The sequence below is a fragment of the Diceros bicornis genome, chromosome 24 (genome assembly GCF_020826845.1).
Source record: "Diceros bicornis minor isolate mBicDic1 chromosome 24, mDicBic1.mat.cur, whole genome shotgun sequence".
NCBI lineage: Eukaryota > Metazoa > Chordata > Mammalia > Perissodactyla > Rhinocerotidae > Diceros > Diceros bicornis.
In genome coordinates, this window is record NC_080763.1 from 50,151,012 (window position 1) to 50,174,869 (window position 23,858).

The 23,858-nt window shown below is 49.8% G+C and overlaps 1 gene segment (V, D, J or C); it reads right to left on the bottom strand.

The window, feature by feature from the left end:
• Window positions 1-13,406: 13,406 nt before the first annotated feature.
• On the bottom strand, window positions 13,407-18,766 carry LOC131421204 (immunoglobulin heavy constant gamma 2-like). The segment is given in 7 exon segments: window positions 13,407-13,490; window positions 13,881-14,011; window positions 15,607-15,927; window positions 16,012-16,332; window positions 16,461-16,505; window positions 16,791-17,084; window positions 18,727-18,766. Coding segments are annotated over 7 exon segments (1,236 nt in total).
• Between the last annotated feature and the right edge of the window lie 5,092 nt (window positions 18,767-23,858).

Consider the following 23,858-nt stretch of genomic DNA (forward strand, 5'->3'; position numbering starts at 1 on the left):
GGAGGGAAGTGAACCCTGCCTCTTCATGGGGCACAGCCATGTCATGGAGGAGCCCGTGGTCCTGGAAACGTTGCTGTGACCACTTTGCAAAATGCCATTGGTCACAGGCTTGGTGAAGGGAGTGCCCTCTGGTCCCTCCCAGGAGGAATTCATGATAAATCCACTGCACACTCCTGGCTCCTCCAGCCCAGCTTCCTCTCCACTCTGCCCACGAGCTCTGCCATCTCTCCTGTTTACGGCAGGCCACTCTTGATTCATGATGTGGGCAATTGGTCACCAGCTCTGCAAGCTGTGATCATTGCTATGGTTGCCTAAGAAGTACTCATCTATGTAGTTTGTGGTCAGCACACTGTTGGTTCAAATAATCCATAATCAGTCTACAAATTAAAACTGGGGTGAGTTTGTTATATGAGCCAATCAGAGGACTATATAGCCTGGGAGCTCCACCTTCACCAAAGAACGAAGCACTCTGAGGATGTTGGGTGTGCAGCGTGGCTACATACTGTCTTGGAACAAGGAACAGGCCTCAAATATAACAGGAATGTCTCTTTTACTACAGTCACGGGTGCTTTATTGCACATCAGGTCAGTAGTCACAGGCTGAGCACAGAAGGTCAGTGATGCATCCTTAGTTTCAGGGAAGAAATGCTTATCTGTAAAGAGATGCTGATATGGGGGTAGGGCATACATCCTTCTCTTTAAGGGCCTCATTCTTGTCTTTGGGTACTGTAAATGTTTACAGCAGAAGTACAATTCATGCTCAAGACGTCATGTCAGACCTTTCTGGAAAACTAGGTCGGGCTGAATTAGTTTGAAACCAAATGGCTTCCTTATAAATAACAATATATCAACTTCTCTTATTCCTTTTCATTTATTCATCATTTTCCCCCTTTTAATTGATAATCTTTTGAGCACTGATGATCAAAATATTATCCCTCGGTGGCCAGGGTGGTTGCTGCCTGCCCTGGGTCCATCTTGTCCCTCAGTGCTAGGTTTTTATCTTATTTATTTGCCCAGTTTACACACCGGGGGGAAATAGTTGAACAAGCACAGACGTATACTAACAGAGGAAGCATTTCAAAGGTTATATACATTTTCAATTAATTTTAGATTGTCACCCAAACATTGTACGGGTGCTTTTACATGAGTCCGTATGCTACATTGTGTACGATTATGGAACAGGTACAGTAACAAGGATGATAATTCAATACTTGAAATGATTAATTTAAAAACGAGTTCTCAGGCATAGTCTTTATCAGAAAAGGAAATTCATCAGAGTTGTAACGTGATCGACCTGAGCAATCATTACTCTAGCCTGCATGCTAAACTTACAACACTGAGTAAAGGAGACAACAATTGTTTGAATACTATGATTAATACAAGAATTCCAAGGAGTAACAGATACAGGAATTGCAATCTGGATTGCAAAAGGGAACCAATACCTGAAGGGAGCCAACCAAACAAATCAAGACTGGGTGTAGGATCACTTAGGGCATTCACTTGCTTTTTCATGTGCATCAGCAGAGATGACACATGGTCTGATCCATCAGGTATAAAAACACACCATTCAGTTTGAGTGACTGCACATGTACCACCTTGGGATGCAAATAGAATATCTAAGGTCATTCTAACTTGAAGCACAGTCTTTATCATTAAAGACCTTTCAGTATTTAATAAGGCTTTTCCTGCCTGACTATGGTTAAGGGTTGTTGAGTAAATTTAGTCAGAGCCTCTTTGTGATATGACATCTTCTAGCCCCAAGGAAGCAACAAATATGGTGGCTAGGTGGTCGTACTAGTGGAACACTGAGTGAGCCCACCTGGCCTTACTGAGAGTAAGATTGAGAGCAGATTTTAGACCAGGGCAGATCCTTCCCTGCATCTAAGCGAACCCCAGGGTGCAGTGTCCTAGCCATCCAGGCGGTAGCCAAGACCACAGGTTTGTTCCAAATAAACTTTGAGTTCCATTAGAAGTCACCCAATAAATGCCTGTCTTTTGAGACCAGTCTGTTCCAAACCAATCACTTTCTTTAAGTATGATAGTATTCTGAACTGACTCAGGGGCTATGCATCCCATATTTGTGTAAAACCACCCATAGTTCTCACTGTACTATCTGTTTTCTTTTGTTTATTTGTAAATTTTAGGGATAATCGGATGGTCTGAGTAACAGGAAAAGAGTGGCCGTGTCCTGTATCATTAATAGTATGAACTACTGGCTATGTTTCAGGGTCATAATTAGTAGTGTTGGGCAAGCTGTGAACACTGGAATTGGGTCTTTGGGTTATAATAAATTGCTTTAAAGCTTTCCAATCCATACTTTGAAAGGGAGAAACCCACCAGGGAGGCCCAGATGTACTATAAAGGGGAAGTTGATCACGGATCCAACAATTGAACTGATATTTTTTTGTATGTAACAAAGGAATGTGTCCATTGTAAAAAGACATTGCCATCAGAGGTCCATTCAGATGTGGATTGAAACAACAAGCATGGTATCAGGAAAAGCTTAAATGGCACTTCTTGGGTTAATTAAAAGTTTTTGTAATTAGATTTGAAACTATCTTATAGGGTTGTGGGGGAAAGTAAAGTATTGTGGTAGGTAAAAAGGTAAGGCAATCTAGAAATTGATTAGTGTTGAGATTATATAGGGTCTAACATTAGAAATATCTAAATGAGGGGCTGGCTGGGTGGCGCAAGTGGTTAAGTGCATGCGTTCCGCTGCGGCAGCCCGGGGTTCGCCGGTTCGGATCCCGGGCGCGCACCAATGCACTGCTTGGCAAGCCGTGCTGTGGCGGTGTCCCATATAAAGTGGAGGAAGATGGGCACGGATGTTAGCCCAGTGCAAACAAAAGAGAAGGATTGGCAGATGTTAGCACAGGGCTGATCTCCTCACACACACACACACACACACAAAATGTGAAAAGAAAGATCTAAATGAAGAGATACAAGGTTGGGAATATAGGCCTGGTCCAGAGTCTTGGGTCAGCTGACTACAACAGATCTCTCTTGTCATCCTGGTGTGGAGTTACGTGTATGGGTCAGTTGAAGTCAGTGTCGAATATAGTTGCTGAAACCGACTCAGGTGGAGAAGCCCTTTTTTAAAAATGAGAAATGTGAATCCATGAGTCTACGGTTTTTAATTTTGCAGTGCATGAATTGGTTAAGAGTTCCTGGTGTGATCCGTTCCAACTGGGCTGCAAAGAGTCTTTCATCTGCTGTCTTTTCCAATAAAGAAAATCACCAGGTCATAGCCCATGATCCTTAAGATCTTCGTGTACTGGGAGCTTCATCTCCAGCTGTGAAAGGAATCAGCTACCAACCTTTCATTTCTTTTAAGTGTCTGAATGAGACCTTGAAAATAATGCAAGATATCTGCCTTGAGCAAAGTTGGTTCACACATTCCCTCATCTAATTGTATAAGTCATCTTCTTATTACTTTAAAAGGAGACAGCTGATGTTTACCAAAGGGTGTTGATGGTAAGATTGTGGAGCACTAGTGGAAGAGCTTTTGGCCATGAGAGATTAAGTGCTTCTAAAAGCTTTGCCCATTGAGTTTTGATTGTGCCATTAGTTAAAATGTTGCATTATTTGGCCAAATGTCACAAATAGATTCAATTATTTGCCTGGTGAAATGAGTGCCCTGTCACTGTGTAACTCTCTAGGAATTCCCAAAACAGCAACTATCCTTTTCAATAATAATTTATCTACTGCAAAAGCCGTTGTGCTTCTAAAAGGAAAAACCTCAACCCAATGTGAGAACACACAGATCATCAGTAAGATATTTACATCCTTGAGATGGTGGCCTCTGAACAAAGTCCAATTGTCATACCTCAGAGGGTCCCTTAGGAATGAGAAAGCAGCTGTGTGACCCACGAAGTAGTTTCCCTGTGTTATACTTTGTACATATTGCACAAAGAGCATAGTTTTTATGAGTCACTGTGGGAGAAAGTTTCCAAAAGTATTGTTTTCCCCATGAAATCATCTTTTCATGTGCCCAGTGATTAATTAATGTATATGCTGGAGCAGTGGCAATGGTGCTCCAATAGGCATTATTGGTTTTTTATCAGGCCTGAACCACAGCTGCGTGGTGGTATCAAAAATTCCCTCTCTTCATTGCCATATTTGTTTCTCTTCTATGATTTCTTGAAGTTGTAGAAGGAAATTTCTTACTGGATTAGCAGAGTTAATAGAAAGTAGCAGGCATTCTTGATGCTAGACAGGATGTCCACTGCAATAATGGCCCTGCTAATCCTCTAAGTAAAACCCATCTGTATACCAAATGAGATAATAAAATGTAGTCATGCATGTTTACCTCCTGTGGTGCTGGAAGCAAGGCAGCAGGGTTAAGATAATGACTAGAATATCAGATAACATTATACCAGGGCATAGCAGAAATTTTTTTCAAAAGTTACTTATCATTTCTAAAACACTTGTATTAATAGCAATATGCATGCAAGAATATTCATAAAGGAGATTTAGCACGACTTGTTTGACAATGCTTCCTATCTAATATAACATACCAAATATGCCTAATTAATTTAGTACTTCCCTCTTTAGATGAAGAGAGAACAAATTCTTTGAGAAGCCCCAGGATCCCACTGGATATTCTTAATGTTACTTTCAGGTCAAGAGAAAGACTTTATTTAGGTTTTGAATTTTGGGGAAGCCTGTCAAAAATATCAAAAGGTTTTAAAATTCTTGGTCAAATAGAATCATAGGCCACTTTGAAACAATGTTCATTTATCCATTTAACCATGGTGACAATTCAAGATTTTCAGGCCAATACAGAAAATTAAATAGATTTAAGAAAAACCTTAGCTGCTGTGATGAAAGACCTGTTAGAAACATACAGGAAAATCAGTTGCATTTCTATACACTAACAACGAAGTAGCAGAAAGAGAAATTAAGAATACCATCCCATTTACAATTGCAACAAAATGAATAAAATACCTAGGAATAAACTTAACCAAAGAGGTGAAAGAGCTGTACATGGAAAACTATAAAACATTGCTGAAAGAGATTGAAGAAGAAACAAAGAAATGGAAAGATATTCCGTGCTTTTGGATTGGAAGAATTAACATAGTTAAGATGTCCATACTTCCTAAAGCAATCTATAGATTCAGTGCAATCCCTATGAAAGTTCCAACAGCATTTTTCACAGAAATAGAACAAAGAATCCTAAAATTTATACAGAACAACAAAAGACCCCGAATAGCTAAAGGAATCCTGAGAAGAAAGAACAAAGCTGGAGGTATCACACTCCCTGATTTCAAAACATACTACAAACCTATAGTAACCAAAACAGCATGGTACTGGCACAAAAACAGACACACAGATCAATGGAATAGAATCAAAAGCCCAGAAATAAACCCACACTCTATGGACAGCTAATCTTTGACAAAAGAGCCAAGAACATACAATGGAGAAAAGAAGGTGTCTTCAACAAATGGTGTTGGGAAAGCTGGATAGCCACATGCAAAAAAGTGAAAGTAGACCCTTACCTTACACCATACACAAAAATTAACTCCAAATGGATTAAAGACTTGAATGTAAGTCCTGAAACTATGAAACTTCTAGACTAAAACATAGGCAATATGCTCTTCGACATCAGTCTTAGCAACATATTTTCGAGCACCATGTCTGACTGGGCAAGAGAAACAATAGAAAAAATAAACAAATGGGACTACATCAAACTAAAAAGCTTCTGCACAGCAAAGGAAACCATCAACAAAATGAAAAGACAACCTAACAATTGGGAGAAGATATTTGCAAACCATACATCTGAAAAGGGCTTAACCTCCAAAATATATAAAGAACTCATGCGTCTCAACAACAAAAAAAACTACCAACCCAATTAAAAAATGGACAAAAGACCTGAACAGACATTTCTCCAAAGAAGATATACAGATGGCCAACAGACACATGAAAAGATGTTCAAAATCATTAACTATCAGGGAAATGCAAATCAAAACTACAATGAGATATCACCTCAGGGCCGTCAGAATGGCTATAATTAACAAGACAGGAAACAACATGTGTTGGAGAGGATGTGGAGAGAAGGGAACTCTCATACACTGCTGGTGGGAGTGCAAACTGGTGCAGCCACTATGGAAAACAGTATGGAGATTCCTCAAAAAATCAAGGATAGAACTACCATATGATCCAGCTATTCCACTGCTGGGTATTTATCCAAAGAACTTGAAAACACCAATGCATAAAGATACATGCACCACTGTGTTCATTGCAGCGTTATTCACAATAGCCAAGACTTGGAAGCAACCTAAGTGCCCATCAAGGGACGAATGGATAAAGAAGATGTGCTATATATACACAATGGAATACTACTCAGCCATAAGAAACGATGAAATCCAGCCATTTGTGGCAACACGGATGGACATTGAGGGTATTATGCAAAGTGAAATAAGTTGGAGGGAGAAGGTCAAATACCGTATGATTTCCTTCATTAAGTAGTAGATAATAACAACAGTAAACAAACACATAGAGACAGAGATTGGATTGGTGGTTACCAGAGGGGAAGGGGAGAGGGAGGAGGGCGAAAGGGATAATTCAGCACATGCGTGTGATGATGGGTTGTAATTATTATATGGATGGTGAACATGATGTAATCTATGCAGAAATAGAGGTATAATGATGTACACCTGAAATTTATACAATTTTTTAAACCAATGTTACTGCAATAAACAACAACAACAACAAAAAAACAAAAAAATATAAATGAATGAATTAAAAAAAAAAAGAAACACAGGAAATTTATTTTGAGAGACGTAAAATCCTTACCCTTCTGGTGGACTATGCAAAAGCAAAGAAAATCCTTTCATAATCTCTTTATCAAGAGCAGACTAAAAGTCCAAGAAAATTATTCTTTTATGAAAAAGACAACCAAATTCTAATTTTTGTACCAGCTTACTTTTGATATTAAAACTTATTCACTTAATTAAATTCATTGTAATCTTAGCCAACTTTACCTTGAACAAAACTCTTTCCTCAGGGATCTTTTTCCACAAACCTTCTAGAACTTTGTTTTTACGTTCAGAATTTGTCTCATGCTTTCTCTGCTCCTTCCTAGTACTTTAGGAGAAATTTATCTTTCCTAACAAAAGGAACAAAAACGTCTCCATTCCTTATACCGTCTTTACTGAAAAGGTACATCTTGCTTTCCTTAATCTTTTATATTAGTCTCCTGTGTGTTGGCAGACCCACAAATGCTATCTATGTACATGTGCTTACTCATAGGAAATTTCTCAGCATGGCACAAACATGTTTATGAATAAACCCGAGTATTTTTCTAGTTTCTCTGAAATAAGACCCCAAAAGTAGATGAATCTATGTTCAGTAATTAATGTCTGACGTTTTATCTTATGTGGAAATGACCTAGATACTCAATAAATTTTATCATTTAGTTTAGCAAAACTGTAAGGTATTAAGTTACCAAATGTTTTGAAGTTATTTTGAGTATATATACCATAACACCTAACTATTGTTAAAAATTCACCTAAACACTTTTATCTTTTTCACATCTATTTATTTTACTTATTCCCAACAATTGTAGTTAGATTGCCTCCAAAACATCACGAGACAATAGGCAAAATCAGCTGTTATTCTACGTATTTTGTTGCTGACAAATTTTGCAGGAAGCATAATATATCTGTATCAAACCTAATACTGATAACTCTGGAAAAACGTTTGTAGCATTCAAATCGACAAAGTTAAATAAGCCTTCATTTACCAAAGATGGTTTCATATCACATTAAGTTGAAAAGACGTTTGGGTTAGTTTCTATTACATGTACACAAGCACTTCCTTTAAGCTAATCAACTAGAGCTCATTTAGAAATTATACCGTCTGGAGGTAAAACTATCACACATATATAACGTCTATATAGACACACATACACAGAGACTCCATAGCTATTGTTTAAAAATTACTGCCATGGATCAGTAATACAAAACTCACTTCTTACCAAAGAATAATTGATTTCAAATTTTGTTTTAGGCTTTTTCTACTAATATTTGTGGAGAAGATACTTAAGATATTAGATGTTGGGCAAGAGCACTTCTATAGCTGATTTTCTCTTCTTTTTCCTTTTTTTCCCCTTCAGTCTTAGGCACTGGTGATGGACTAGATAACAGTTCCCGGTGAGGTTTACAAGCTTTTTGAGATAAAGGAAATGGATGGAATCTGAACTGCCTCCAGAGCTGCATTTCCAGTTTTGCCAAGATTTGTAAGCAGGACAGTTGCTCTTAATTCCTCCAAATTTGGGTTGTAACATAATTGTCATTATAGGGTGATCTACCTGTCCAAGTGCATCATCCCTATTTGCTTCATTCCCTCTGGGTGCTTAGTTTTATTTTAACTTAGGGATGAAGGCCTGGTATTAAAAACAATTCCTATCAGGCTTTGAATATCAGTTTCTAGTTTGGTGAAATTTCTGACAATAAGTTGCTAAATCCTTTCAAATATCTTATCAGGTTTCAGCTGGGATAAACAGTCAGTATACTTGGCAGTATGGAACAACTCCATTAACCTTTTTTTTTTTTAATTTTATTTATTTATTTTTCCCTCAAAGCCCCAGTAGACAGCTGTATGTCATAGCTGCACATCCCTCCAGTCGCTGCATGTAGGACGCGGCCCCAGCATGGCCAGTGAAGCGGTGAGTCGGTGCACTCGGGATCCGAACCCGGGCCGCCAGTAGTGGAGCGCGCACACTCGACCGCCAAGCCACGGGGCCGGCCCAACTCCATTGATCTTTAATGTAGCAGTTTCCCAGAAAATCTCTCAGAGTCTTGTTAGGTCTGGGATGGGCTCATATTGTGCCTTACTTTATACGTATATTACTAAGGTGTCTGTAAAGCCGTGACCTAAGAAACTTTTCTTTTGGTCCCTTTTATAACTTAATTTTTTATTAGCCTTTTGGATCAAAATTTTCAAGAAGGTTATTTTGTAATTTTGAAATCTTTGCTTTTAAGTGGACTTGTTAAATGATCTCATCTAATTTGAACATTCCTTATAATTGTTTCCCTGCTTTCATGTTAGGTCCTCTTCCTAGAAAAGTATTGGCTTTCATGTCAGAGGCAGTTAGCTTGACTGCACGTCCATCTGCCCTGTGGTTTGCCGGAGCTGAAATCTCCGAAAGTCTTTCATCCTCCCAGCCAATGCTTTTCCCTTGGCCTTTTGGAGTTCCCCCTACACACACACCATTGAGGGATCAGCCCAGGACTGAGTAGAGACTCTATGCAGATTTTGGAGTTCCCCTTCGGTGTCCCTCCTCTTATGGACATCTCCTCATCATTTCCAGCTGCTCTTGAAATGCAGCCCTGAATCCCAGGACCTGAGCCCTCGGGCCGGGGTGGTGCCGTGTCTGCTGTGTTCCCCTTGCACCTGTGGCACAGCGTGGGGGGCACCTGTAGATGGACCTTTGGAGGGCTGATCTTCTCTAGTGTCTGCTTGCTTTGGCCATTCTCCAGTGCCTTCAAAGCATTGTTGTTTTCAGCGGGTTTTCGCTGTTTATGATGCTGTCTGCAAGGGTTCTTCTGGTTCAAGCTGCTCCCCCAGTATGGGAATCAGAACTGCCTTTGATACTGAGCAAGGTCTCGATCTGTTGTCTGTGAGATAAATGGCCAAGCAGGTGGTGGTAGAGACAGGGCTTTGATAAGCCATAAGCTGGCACATGGGAAGATGGTGGACTACTGTCCTGAGAAAACCCGTCTTAAAGGGAACTGATTTGGAAATGACTCATGTAAGGGAAATGGGTTGGGGTGGGGTCATAAATGTCAGGTAATGGATGGCCGCAGGCCGTTGATGCCTCTCCACAGTGGACCTGCTGCATGCCACATTCCTGAGGACTCTGAGAAAACCTCAGGTACTTCTTCATCTGGGACAGAAGGAACGGTTTGGGTAGAGGACACAAATTTTCTGCAAACAAGATATTCTTTCTCCTGGTTACAGACTAGTTTGCTTTCATGCAGTTCTGAGCATTTTTCCAAAGCACACTGTGACACACAGAGATGGGGAGGGCAGCATGTGGCCTTGGGGGTGAAGTTCTAAGAGTCCCTCGTCCAGGGGTGACTGTCTTGCATATTTCTTATGACGTGTGAAGCTTAGAATCGGTCATTTTAGCTTCTCAATGATCCTGTGAGATGCTGAGTCAGGCGGAGGGCTGTCAGCAAGTTCCTACTCCTTTATCAGCTGTCCTCCTCCTGCTGTTCTGAAGGCAAGCTCAGAAACTTTGGTTACTTTGTTTCCCACAATAACCTTGTGGGTACAGGCCCAGGTTCTTCCTAATCCAGGGAAACTTGAACTCCTTTGTCCTCAGTCTCACGTTCTCTCCTGTGGTTTTTCATTTTCATTTCCCAAGTAACGAGTGTGGTTCAACATCCTTTGCCTACGTTTAATGGCTCTTTTGATATCTCTTGTGAGGTGTCTGTTCAATTCTCTTGCCTATTTCTCTACTGAATTATGTGATTTTTCTAATTGATTTTCAGGAGTTCTTTGTTATTCTGGACATGTTGTCAGTTGTACATGTTTGTAGGAAATATTGTGAAAGACCTTGAAATGGACCAAAGATGACTTCTTCTGTCTTCAGTGGGAAGCAAGGCAGTATCTTGCACCCCCTTATGGGTTACCTAATTCAGGGGGGCTCCACACTCTCCATTGTCTTTGAGCTCTTTCACAGCTCGGTAAGTCGTAGAGAATTGAAGGTGATGGGAATTCTCTCCTCCAGAAGGATGGTTGATTCTTCCCTGGCTCCTGTGGAGAAAGCCAGGTGCATTCGAAAATGCATCTGTTGTTAAACTCTTTTTAGCATTCTTGATTCCACTATATCAGTGAGAGACTTTTAATTCTACTTTGACCTGGTTATAATCCCTTAGTTGTAGTTGTTAAAGTCTTTGAAATGTGTTCATTATCTGTCTATATGAGAGTCGTGATCACCATGTTAAAACCTGTCCTCTAACGTGTCGCAAATGTCTTCTCCCCATGGCCCCACTTATTCTGGGTCGAGGAGAGGACGGGAGACCAAGTGTTGAGGAGCAGACCCGAGGGATGCTGGCCACCCAGTTCCTCCAGGGCTCTGGGTCAGGGCACTCCCCTGGGACAGCTTCCCTCAGCCCCTTCTGTTGTGTGGCCTTACAGCCCCACACTTTCTGCTCACAGCACTTATCACAGCATCCTTAAGTCACTGTTTGCAGGCTCATGTACTTCACGTCTGGGGAGAAGGATGCAGGTGGCTATGGACTGGGAGAGACCAGCACAGACACAGGCCGGAGGAGGGTGGGTGCATTCTGCTGAGTGCATAGGGAAGACTGACAGAGGAGGAGGTGTGGTGCTCAGAGCTAAAAGATGGGTGTGTAGAATTTGCCGGGTGTGTAGATGGAAGGAACACTAGGAGAAGGGACCAGCCTGCGCTGACACTCGGGGTGCGAGGCAGTGTTAAGTACCCATGTTGGATACCTGAGTGTGTGGTGACAGGGCCCTGCGTTTGTGTGTTCCTGGTCCTAATGCCCCTGTTTGGGGGTGGATTGTGTTCCTCAAATTCATATATTGAATCGCCGACCCCTAGGACTTCAGAACGTGGCTGTCTCCTGAGAAGGGATCTTTCAGGAGGTAATAAGTTAAAATGGGGTCAGTAGGCTGGGCCCTAATCCAGTGTGACTGCTGTCCTATAAGAAAAGGGGTCAGGGCACAGACACTAACAGAGGGATGCCTGGGCGAGGACAGGGGGAGAAGAGGCTGTCTACACAGCCAGGAGAGAGGCCTCAGCAGAACCCCACTCTGCTGACACCTGCTCTGGAAAGTGCAGCCTCCAGACGTGTGAGAGAACAAATGTCTGTTGTTCAGGCCGCCCAGGCTGGGTGTTGCAGCAGCCGTGCTGACTCATACACACCCAGCACGGGGGTCTTGCTTCTGGCCACAGCCAGTGCTGGAAGCTCCTCCTGCTCCCAGCCCCCAGGCTGGCCCTGTACCCCACCAGGCACCGTCAGCCACCTCGTCCCTCATCATTGCCCTGTTTCTGGGCCGCCTTCCTCCCACACGGAACCCCAGGGGTGGAGGAGACCAGAGGGCTGGAGGGGAGGGAGGGCTGCAAGCTTCTGGAGCTGTGAGAGTGTGGAGGGTGTCCCTGGTGCATGACTAGGTCAGGCTCTGGGTTCCCAAGGCGCGTCAACATAGTGAGGAGTAAAATTTTTAATGATTTTTTTTGTTTTAAGTAAAGAAACAGTAAAGAAAATCAATGGGCTCCAGAAAGTTAAAAAGAAGGAAAATTCTACCCAAGCCACGTCTGTGGCATTTCCTTTGAACAATCTCTCTGCGCATTGTCCCTCTGTATTTGGGACAGGAGTCCGCCTCTCCTTGCCGTGCACATCCCTGTCCTTCCCATCTAGAGAGGGCGACTAGGAGTTCCTTCAGTACCTGAGGGGTGATTTGGTCCAGGGGTTGTGACCAGGGGTCTGAAATTGGTCCACATGGTCGACTCCCCAAGGCCATGGGCTCTCTCCTCAGGGGTCTCGTCTCTCACCTCTGCCCCATGGAGAAGCTGTACTTCTTGTGGACCGTGACTCAGGCCCCGCCGGCTGTAGTATTGGGTGACTGTGCCTGCCGCCCTGCTCTCCTGGCTCCCCTCCACCTCTGTCCACCAAGGCCACATCCCATCTGCTTGGGGACCTGGTCAGCCGGCGCCTCTCCAGGAGGCCCACCTGGCCAGATGCCCACCCGTCCCCAGGTGGTGCCACCCCCACCCTCTGGGGATCCCGCAGTGGCCGTGGCCCAGGCCCTCCTTTGAGCTGTCTCCCCGGGTGGAGATGATCCGTGTGACAGTTAGGGGCATGCCTAGAAGCTTCCCTGTTGGTGTAGGATGGCCCCGTGTCCTCCTGGCCTTGACAGCAGATGTTCCCACTCAAGGATCTGAAACCACGCGTCTCCTCTCTGGAAGCCTGCGTCCTCAACCCAGACATGGATGCAGTTTGCATGAAGACCCGTCCCTGTCCAGATGGACACGGGCTCATCGGCCCTCCACCTCCTCCAGGGTGATGGCACATGCCGACCCCAGGACAGTCCTGGTGAGGGATGTTCGGCCCTAATGACTCAGTGTCCACATGGCCCCAGTGTTTCTTGGTGGTTGCTCAGAGGGGACAGTGGGCGTCCTTCAGCTGAGTTTGGTGTTAGAACTGCTGTCCACTTGGTTCTCCAAATGAGGTCAGGGGGCAGGAAACAGTCTGTGGTGACTTTGAGGCCATGGGGGGGGTACAGGCCAAAGGGAGCCATGGGGTCACAGTCTGGCAAGGTCAGAGGGCAATGGAGCAGGTCTGAGCCGCAGGCTGAGCGTAATGAACTGAAGGACCTGGCTCCTGTCTGGGGTCTGGGGTGGCCCTGCATGTCCGCTCAAGAGGAGTGGCCCTAGGCCCCCTGCCCGATCATGTTCCTGTAGTCAGGGACGATGGTCGGCTTCAGCTCCACCACCGAGGAGAAGATCCACTTCACCTGCAGCAGGCGGGAGAGGGGGTGAGCATGGCCTGGACCCCAACACCAGCCTCCTGCCGGGGCATGCCCTCCCTGTACCTGGGGCCGTCTGGCCTTGGGGGGTCCAGGTGAGGACGACATGGGCACATGGTGGGGACAGTGAGGTGACAGCGAGGGGATAAATGGAGACAGTGAGGGGACAGTGAGGGGACAGGGTGAGGGTAGTGATTGGATGGAGAGGGAGCAGTGAGGAGACAGTAATGGGAAATGCGGCGACCGTGTGAGGAGACAGTGTGAGGACCGCAAGAGGACAGTGAGGGGACGGGAGGGGACAACGACGGGACAGTAGGGGTACAGTGTGGGGACAGCATGGTGACAGCAAGGGGATGACGTGCGGAGAGCCTGGCCCACCTTGAAGAGGGTGATGGTGGCACTGTAGCACACGCTGAGCAGGAAGAGCGTGATGAAGATGGAGATGGTGGTCCACAGCCCGTCCAGCTCCCCGACCTGGGTCTCGGCGCAACTCTCATCCAGGACCACCTCTGGACAGGGAGGAGGTGGTCAGTGCTGTGCCTGCCTGAGGGGGCCTGGCGCAGGGTTGGTGGGGCTTCGGTGGGTGATTCCCTCTGGGACAGGGTGGGCGGGGCAGGTGGGAGACCCAGTTGGGCTGGGCCAGCAAGGCCCTGAGGACAGTCTCTGGGCACTTGCCTCAGCTCCCCTGTTCCTCCAACTGGGCCCCCAAGACACGACTGACACCCCTGATCCAGATCTCAGCCTGGCCAGTGGGGACCAGCCCTCTCCTCTGCTCTGCCCTGCACTGGGACCCTCTGGGGAGAAGGCACCCTGAAGTCTGCAGGACAGAGGCTCAGGCCCTGCCTCCTCTCTCCTGGGGACCAGGCCCTGAGAGTGGAGGGTCAGCAGAGCCTGTCCACAGTGGAGCCCCTGGGTGTGTCCCCAGAGCATGAGTGGTAGGAGCGCTGGGCATAAACTGGGTGTGGGGGAATTTCTGTGTGTCAGGGTGGGGGTGTATGTGCCCCGGGGAAGAGGAGGGCCAGTTGTCAGAGCTGGTCAGTGTGGCCAGTGTGAGGATGAGGCCTGAGCAGCCCCCGGGGTGTTGGAGGCTGTGGGGACCCTCTGGTGTCCACGATGAGGGTTCAGGAGACTGGGATCTATGCTCTGTTGGGCATGTGCAGGCTGCCCTTGTGTGATCCCTAGTGCGTAAGGCCTGAGTGTGTGCGTGTGTATGTGAGCTCACGTGTGTGTGTGGAGGTGACGTATGGGCTGGCACTGCTCGTTCACAGGGGCTTGTTTTCAGTGGGTCTGGGCTCAGTGTCCACTGGGGCTTCAGGGACCATCCATTCTCTGGGAACTCAGATCCACCTGCCTCTGCGCCTTTGGGGTCCAGGAGTGAGCGTCCCCATGAATGGACAGGCTTGGCCCCAGGCAGGACTAGGTCTGGCAGAGCCACCTCACCTGTGAAAGGGTGGTGGCCTGATCCTGGAGTGCCCGAGGGCAAAGGAGAGCATGTCCCCACACCAGGGGCCAGGGAAGTGTCCTGTGAGGCCAGAGCCACCAGGTGCGCCTCTCAAGTGATCCAGTGGACAGGGAACCCCGGGAGACAAGGACAGGCCACTGTCCCACAGCTTGGGATCCTACAGAGGAGGGACAGCCTGTGCACGCATTTCCCTGAGGGGCTCTGAGGGGCTTCTCCTATTCCCTGGCCACACTCCAGCCCTGAGCAGCTGCTAGCTGAGGGAGGCCCAGAGGAGCTGCCGCCGATGGCAAAGCCCCCTTCCCTCCTCGGGCAGCCCCTCAAACCGTCCTGGGCATCCTGCACAGACCAGAGCTCTGGGTCCAGGCTGAGTGGGACCATGTCTCTCCCCTAATGGTGACAATTGTGGTCTCAGAACTCGGCTGCCCTGTCCCCTTCAGGCCTGGGCAAGCACTTTAGCTCTGCCTCGGAAAGAACCATGACAGTGTCACAGGGTCCCAGGGCCATGCTGGGTGCTTTATTTCATGCCAGGGGGCCCTGGAGGTATGTACACAGTGGTGGGGGCTCAGTGTCCTCGTGGGACCCTGAGAGCCCGCAGGGAGGCAGGGAGGGCTCTCAGGAGTGTCAGGCATGTGGCTCATTTACCCGGAGACTGGGAGATGATTTTCTCCGTGTAGTGATTGTGGAGAGCCTCGTGCATCACCCCACACGTGAACTTGACTCCCTGCTTCCACCTGTTTGTCTCCACTGAGAGCTTGCTGTACAGGAAGTAGGACCTGTCGCCATCCAGCTGTGGCGGGGTGGTGCTGTACTTGTCCTCCGGCTCCGTCTGCCTGTTGCCCTGCCACTCGACATCGATGTCAGGTGGGTAGAAGTCTTTGACCAGGCAGGTCACGCTGACTGTGCCCTTGGCCAGCTCATCCTGGTGTGGGGGCAGGACGTACACCTGCGGCTCCCGGGCCGGCCCTGTGGGTCCAGTGATCAGTACAGATGGTCACTCTCTCGGTGTCCCCTCGGGACCCTCCCCTCAGCCGTCTGTCCTACTCTCACCTTTGTCCTTCATGATGATCCTCTCAATGGGGGCCGGGAGGGCTTCGTTGTTGACCTTACACTTGAACTCCTTCCCACTAAGCCAGTCCTGGTGCTGTATGGGGAGGACGCTGACCACCCGCTGGGTGCCATTGAACTGATCCTCCTTTGGCTTCGTCCTGGCCGTGTGCACCTCTTTGCCATCCACGTACCAGTTGAACTGGACATCAGGGTTTTCCGGGCTCACATCCACCACCACGCAGGTGACCTCGGGAGTTCGGGAGATCATGAGGGTGTCCTTGGGTTTTGGAGGGAAGATGAAGACCCTAGGCCCTCCTGGAACTGGGGTGGGAGACATGGGGGAGTGGTCAGCACCTGGACGAGCCTCTTCTTGGGTGCTCATCCCCACACGGGCCCTGCCTGTGCTCTGCCACCTCTCGGGGGTGGGGGGCCAGGCCCGACTGACTCACCTGGGCATTCGGGAGACTTGCTGCAGGACTTCGGGTCTCTTACGACTGCAGAGAGAGTAGACTGGGGTTAGTGGGGCTGGAGGGAGACGGCCTTTGGGTGGGCTTCGGTCAGGGCTGGGTTTTGGCAGATCTGAGACCAGCGCCCACCTCTGCAGGACCAGGGGCTGGGTTAGGGGTGTCCAGCCTTTCCCCACCTGGGCATGGGGGAAACGCCCAGAGGACCCCTCCCTGAGCTTAGGAGGCCTCCCCTACTGCCCTGGGGTCCAGGCAGGAGGGCTGACCCCGGGTCTGTCTCGTAGGGAACACCCTCCATGCGGCCCCTCCTCTCACCGACTCTCTTGTCCACCTTGGTGCTGCTGGCCGGGTGGGCTACGTTGCAGGTGTAGGTCTGGCTCTCCAAGCTGCTGGCAGGCACGGTCACCATGCTGCTGAGGGAGTAGAGCCCCGAAGACTGCAGGATGGACGGGAAGGTGTGCACGCCGCTGGTCAGGGCGCCCGAGTTCCAGGACACGGTCACCGGCTCTGGGAAGTAGCTGGAGACCAGGCAGCCCAGGGCCACCGTGGATTCAGATGTCTTCCCACAGCAGGGAGCCAGAGGGAAGACCTTTGGGGCTGTGGTAGAGGCTGCAAGAGAGGAGGCCGTGTGACCACCAGGGCCTCACCCTGTGAGGGTCCTGGAGCAGTGCTGAGCCCAGCGCCAGTGTGCTTCCAGAAAGTCTGCAGAGTAGAGGCCCTGGTGGTTCCCCGTCCCCCAGGACTAGGTGCCTCTGCAGCCACAGGCTCTGGACGGGTCAGCCCAGTCAGCACTGGATGACAACCAGATTAGAGCCCCCTGGGGCCCCTGTCCCCTCGTCCCCCGTCAGGCCTTCAACGGGTGGCCAGCCTGACCGAGCCCTTGGTCGGAACCCTGATCAGAGATGCCTACTTCTGGTCGGTTTCCGCTGGCCCCCCAAGCCCTTTGTCTTATTGACCAAGCTTCGCCCTGTCCTGGGTGAGCTGGTATCTCTTTGAGTGAGGTGGGTCTCTGACCCACATTGCCTGTGTCTGATCCTGGCCCCTCAGCCCAGAACCCTTGCCATGGCCTGTCTCTGCTTGCCAGGCTCTGTGTCTTCTGAGTCAGCTCTGCAGCCAAGATGCCACAGGCCCTCCTCCCCGACCCTGCCCTGACCCTGTCCCTGCCCTGTGCTCTGTCCCTGCCCTGGACCCAATCTCTTCCCCAGACCCTCTCCCTTCCCTGGAGCCCGTCTCTGGGTGTCTCCTTTTCCCCCTCCTCTCCCGTCCCTGTGGCCCCCCAAGCCCAGACTCCTAAATCTGCCTCTGGGCCCACCGTCCATCCTCAGGTCCTCCTGGCATGGCGTCCTGAGCTCACCTCCGGCCCCTCCCTCCCAGAGCCCCCCGCCCTCTGCCATCCCTGCTCTTGGGCCTGTCCAGCTCCTTGCTCACCCCAGAGCCCTCCACCAGCCGTGGTCCTTCCCTAGCCAGCCTGCCCCTCAGCTCAGGTGGGAGCTGAGCACTGCCCTCGGCACTCCTCTCCCCTCGGTGCCAGCATCCCCAGGCCCCAGTGCAGGTCGGGGTGCACCCTCTACCCACGCACCTGGGCGAGATCTGTCCCCTGTGACCCTGACTCCTGTCTTCTCAGCCCCAGGGCCCTGCACGGACTCTCCCCAGGCTGGCAGCCAAGGATCAGGTCCCAAATGGGCCCCTCACCCTTCTGTTCGCCAGGTCCACTGCCTTGTGCCACCCCACACTGCTTTCTCCTGTCCCATATCCCCACAAGCTCGCTGGAAGAGGGCTAGTACCCCTGGACCCAGGGACTGCATCCCATCGGGTCCTCTCAGGGCTGCCTCCCTGCCCCTTCAGCCCCAGAGACCTTCCAACTCAGGGTCCCCCTCCATCCCAACTCACCATCCAGCTGACAACTCAACTGGTTGACACTCTCCTTCTGCAAAGGGAGGACACCTGAGACGCCTGAGCCCTAGCTGTCCCTGCTTCCTGTAGCTGTTCAGCTCCCACCAGCTGAGGTCTCTGTCTAGTTCAGGTCCAGTGCCCTTCGTCCCCTAATCTCTTGGGCAGTCGTCTGCCCCTTTGTGCCCTCCCATCCTCCTGCCCCCCAGCCAAGCTCTGTCTGCTACCCTGGAGCTTCTGAGCAGCCCGTGTCCCTCCAGCTCTCCCACCTGTCTCTGCTCACCTTCCAAGCTCTGCCTGCTCTGCCAGAGCTTCTGAGCAGCCCCTGCCCCGTCCTACCCTCCCACCTACCTCTGCTCACCTGTGAAGCTCTGCTTGCCCACCTTGGACTTCCAGGGCATCCCCCTGGCCCTCCTGCCTTTCCACCAGCCCCAGCTCACCTATAGCTGCTTTGACTGCCCCTCAGGAGCTCCTGGGGCAGGGTCTGCCCCTTGAGCCCTCCCACCTCCCCTGCTCACCTGTAGCTGCTCTGCCCCTCGTCCCTGGAGCCACTGGTCCACAGCAGCTCCATACGCCTCCTGCCCTACATCCCCCCTCTCACAGTTCCCAGAGCTCAGCCAAGGACTGCTGGGTCTCTCCAGTGCTGCCTCTGCCCCCTCCTGCCTGTTGCAGAGCCCTCAGCCCAGGCTTGCCCTTGTTCCTGGACTCATTCTTTTTCCAGCACTGGGCTTTGCCTCCTGTAGCCACCAGGTGACCACTCTATCTCTGGCCAGCTCTTCCTTGGCATAACTCCTGCCCTAGTCCCCTCCCGAAGGAGCTCATGGCCCCAGCTGGGCCTCACCCTCTCCTCGCCACACAACACCCTTGGAATCCCCATCTGGGAGCCCCTCTGGACCTTACTCTGTCCAATTGCTGGGTCAGCTGCCCTGTGACCACCAGCTCGCAGCCCCTGGAGCCCCAGCTCCCGCTCCTGACCCTCACTGCCTGGCTCCCAACGCCCCTCCTGTAGCCCACTGAGCTCCTGCTCAGCCCTGTGCTCTCTGAGTTCTGATCACATGGGAGCCCACGCTGGCCCCTTCTGCTCTGCTCCTGGCTCACCTGCTGCCCTTTGCCTTGGTCGTAGCCCAGGACCTATTGCCGCATCTCTGACCCTGCCCTGGGGCTCGAGCTGTCTCCAATGGCCTGGACAGGACCCTTAGGCCACCTGGGGTTCCTCTTCCTCACCTGTGCTGAGCCAGTCGCCTCCATGTGTCCTGTGCTCAAACCCCTCTGTCCCTCTGGGCATCCGTCCTGCAGCAGTTCAGCTCCCGCCTGACCCTTCCCTCAGCACAGCTGGCCAAGTCCAGCCCTCAGGCTTCAGGACTCCCAGCCCATCACGTTCCTCAAAGTTGACATCCTTTGCTCTCAACATATCCAGCTCTGTTTGTGTGGGCCCCTGCCCATGGCTCCCTGGTGCTGGCTCTGGGTTGGCACTCTGGCCTGTGGGCAGCCTGCCTTACTCCATGCTGGCTCAGCTGCTCAAGCCCCTCTGTGACATCTCTGAGGGTTTGGTCTCTCCTCAGCTTCTGTAGCTTTTTCCATTGTCCCCACTCCACTCCCTCCTCCTCCTCTGTGGGGACCCCACTCACCGAGGGTGGGGGACTTCGAGTCATCTCCTCCGCAGCCCAGCCTGGGTCTCTGAGGAGCCCTAGCACCCTCTCTGTTCTGGCCCTAGGCACATGTGGCTACTCGCTGCCTTGCGCTCTGTGCCCACTGCCCGGCTCCTTGGAGTTCATAGCCGGTTCCCAGAGGTGTGAACGCCTCCCGAGAGCCCCGCAAAGACTAAGAACGGGACTGAAACCAGGGGGCACTGCTTGCTTCCTGAAGTTCTCTTTTCTTCTGGTTGGTTTGTGTCCCAGAGGGCCTGGGGGGAGTCCAGACATGTCCGAGGCTGCCTCACCTGGGTGTGTGGCAGTGGGGTGAGGTGGGTGCCTGGGACCCAGGGGAGAGTGCCGGAAATCTGGCCTCTTGTGCTGCTCTTTGCTCTAAGTTTCCCACAGGGATTATGCCTCATGGCCCCACCACAGTCCAGGGTACCCGGGCCTCTCTGGGGCCATCTGGTCTCCTGAGCCCTAGTGGGCACCTCTCTTTGCCTGGGTCAACGCGCTGTGTGGACACAGGCTGTCCTGCTCACAGCCCACAGCCCAGCCCAGCGTCTCGTCCTGTCCACCCACCAGGATGGCTTCCCGAGTAGAAAGCTGTCTTCCTCTGGGTCCCTGCCTCTTCCTTTCTTCCCTCTCGGGCTCTATCTGCTGCTGGATCTCTGACAGAAGGATGATGCAACACCCAGAGTCAGAGGGAAGCTATTCTCCCGGTCACAGCTGTCTTGCGGGGGACAGACCGAAGTCTGAGGTGCAAGCACAGAGTTCACGGTGTCACTGGGGCCCCGAACGTGCTCCTCCATCTAAAAGACAGCGTGCAGTCCCTGTCCTCCCGTGTGTGAGCCGAGACTCAGCCATTCCATTTGTGCGGGGACACGGACCCTCAGTGTCTTGTGTCTTGGAGTGCCGCGGCTCACCCCAGGCTCTGTGTACATCTCTGGGCAGCCTCGCATCTTCCACGTTAGGCCTTGGGTTGGGGATCCCTGGGAGGCACCTTGGCAGGCACCCCAGAAGTGCCAGGGGCCAGAAGGATGACTAGGGGGCGTCAGGCCTGGCTTCTTCCAAGTGGTCAGTGGACAGAGGCTTGTGTTTTGGCCCCTTCATGCGGGCCAGGAGCAGAGTCCAAGGCCGTAGAAAGCGAACCTTCTAGGAGGTGATTTCAGACGTAGAAGTGGAGCCGGCCCTCCCACCCACTGGTCTTTGCAGCACTCTTTGACCTCAGGTGTCCCCAGAGCCACCCCACTCCAACAGTCTCTTCTGGGTCCCTCCACCTCCCCTGTCATCAAGTCCTCACACCACCTGCCACAAGTGGTTGGGGGTTTTCTCAGAGCAGTACCCACATCCAGGTCCCAAATCCTAGTCTGGTGGCTCATGGGTGTGCAGTGGGCCACTGCACAGCAAGAGGCTTGCACAGTTGGCCCGCTGACTTTGTTGGGGTGTTGGCAGCCTGCAGGTGGTGCAAGGCTCTGTGGGAGGGGGGCACTCCTCTCTGCTCCACTCACATTAGTGAAGTTCTGGAAGGCTCTGCCTGGATTCCAGTGCCTGGGCTGCCGTGTTCCTCCTCTGTCTTCATGAGGCTCTCTGTGGGGATTCCCCAGCCCTGCTCTTTTGCGTGAGTGGACTGCTGCTCAGTGCCTGGGCCTGACTCCCAGGAGAAGCTCTATCTCGCTCTCAGAGATCCAGCCACAGCCCCTCTGGGGCCCTGTCCCCATGGAGGGCGTCACATAGGCCCTGGGTTCCAGGGAGGGAAGTGAACCCTCCCTCTTCATGGGGCATGGCCAGGTGATGAAGGATCCTGTGGTCCTAGACATGTTGCTGTGGCCACTTTGCACAATGCCATTGGCCAAACCTTGGTGAAGGGAGAGCCCTCTGGTCCCTCCCAGGAGGAACTCTTGATAAATCCACCGCACACTCCCGGCTCCTCCAGCCCAGCTTCCTCTCCACCAATCTCGCAGGTTTCTGCCATCTCTCCCACTTAAGGCAGACCACCCTTGATTTATGACGTGGGCCACTGGTCGCCAGCTATGCAAGCTGTGATCATAGCTACCGTTGACTAAGAATTACACTTAACTGTAGTTTGCGGTCAGCGAAATGTTGATGCAAATAATCCATAATCAATCTATAAGTTAAAACTGGGGTGAATTTATTATATGAGCCAATCACAGGACTAGATAGCCAGGAACAACTGTCACCAAAGAATGAAGCACTCTGACTATTTAGGGTGCACAGCATGCTTATATACCATCTTGGAACACGGAACAAGCATCAAATATAACAGGAATGTCTCTTCTACTACAGTCGCAAGGTGCTTATTGCACATCAGGTCAGTGGTCTTGGGGTGAGCACAGGAGGTCAGTAGTGAATCCTCAGTTTCTGGGGAGAAATGTTTATGTAAGAAGAGATGCTGATATGGGGGTGAGGCATACATCCCTATCTTTGAGGGCATTATTCTCAGCTTTGGGTGACTGTAAATGTTTACAGTATATGTAGAATTCATGCTCAACAGCCCACGTCAGGTCTTTCTGGAAACCGAGGTCAGGCTGAATTAGTTTGAAACCAAATACCTTCCTTATAAACCACAATATATCAACTTTTATTATTCCTTTTCATTTATTTATCATTTTCCCCCTTTTTATTGCTAATCTTTTGATAGGTAGCATTGATGATCAAAATATTACCCCTCGGTGGCCAGGGTGGTTGCTGCCTGCCCTGGGTCCATTATGTCCCTCGGTGTTAGGTTTTTATCTTATTTATCTGCCCAGTTTCTACTTTGGGGGCAAATAGTTGAACAAGCATAGACGTATATTAACAGAGGAAGCAATTCAAAGGCTATACACATTTTCAATTAACTTTAGATTATCACACAAACATTGTATGGGTGCTTTTACATGAGTCCTTAGGCTACATTGTGTACAATTATGGAACAGGTATAGTAACAAGGATGATAATTCAATACTTGAAATGATTAATTTAAAAACGAGTTCTTAGGCATAGTATTTATCAGAAAAGGAAATTCATCAGGGTTGTAACATGATCGACCATCTTATGTCTCTGAGCAATCATTACTCTAGCCTGTATGCCAACCTTACAACACTGAGTAAAGGAAACAACAATTAGTTTGAATGCTATGATTAATACAAGAATTCCAAGGAGTAACAGATACAAGAATTGCAATCCGGATCGCAAAAGGGAACCAATACCTGAAGGGAGCCAACCAAACAAATCAAGACTGGGTGTGGGATCACTTAGGGAATTCATCTGTTTTTTCATGTGCTTCAGCAGAGATGACACATGGTCTGATCCATCAGGTATAAAAACACACCATTCAGTTTGAATGACTGCACATGTACCACCTTGGGATGCACATAGAATATCTAAGGTCATTCTAATTTGAAGCACAGTCTTTATCATTAAAGACCTTTCGGTATTTAATAAGGCTTTTCCTGCCTGACTATGGTTAAGGGTTGTTGAGTAAATTTAGTCAGAGCCTCTTTGTGATATGACATCTTCTAGCCCCAAAGAAGCAATAAATATGGTGGCTAGGTGGTCATACTAGTGGAACACTGAGTGAGCCCACTTGGCCTTACTGAGAGGAAGATTGAGAGCAGATTTTAGACCAGGGCAGATCCTTCCCCGCTTCGAAGCGAAGCCCAGAGTGCAGTGTCCTAGCCATCCAGGCGGTAGCCAAGACCACAGGTTTGTTTCAAATAAGCTTTGAGTTCCATTAGGAGTCACCCAATAAATGCCTGTCTTTTGAGACCAGTCTGTTCCAAACAAATCACTTTCTTTAAGTATGATAGTATTCTGAACTGACTCAGGGGATATACATCCCATATTTGTGTAAAACCGCCCA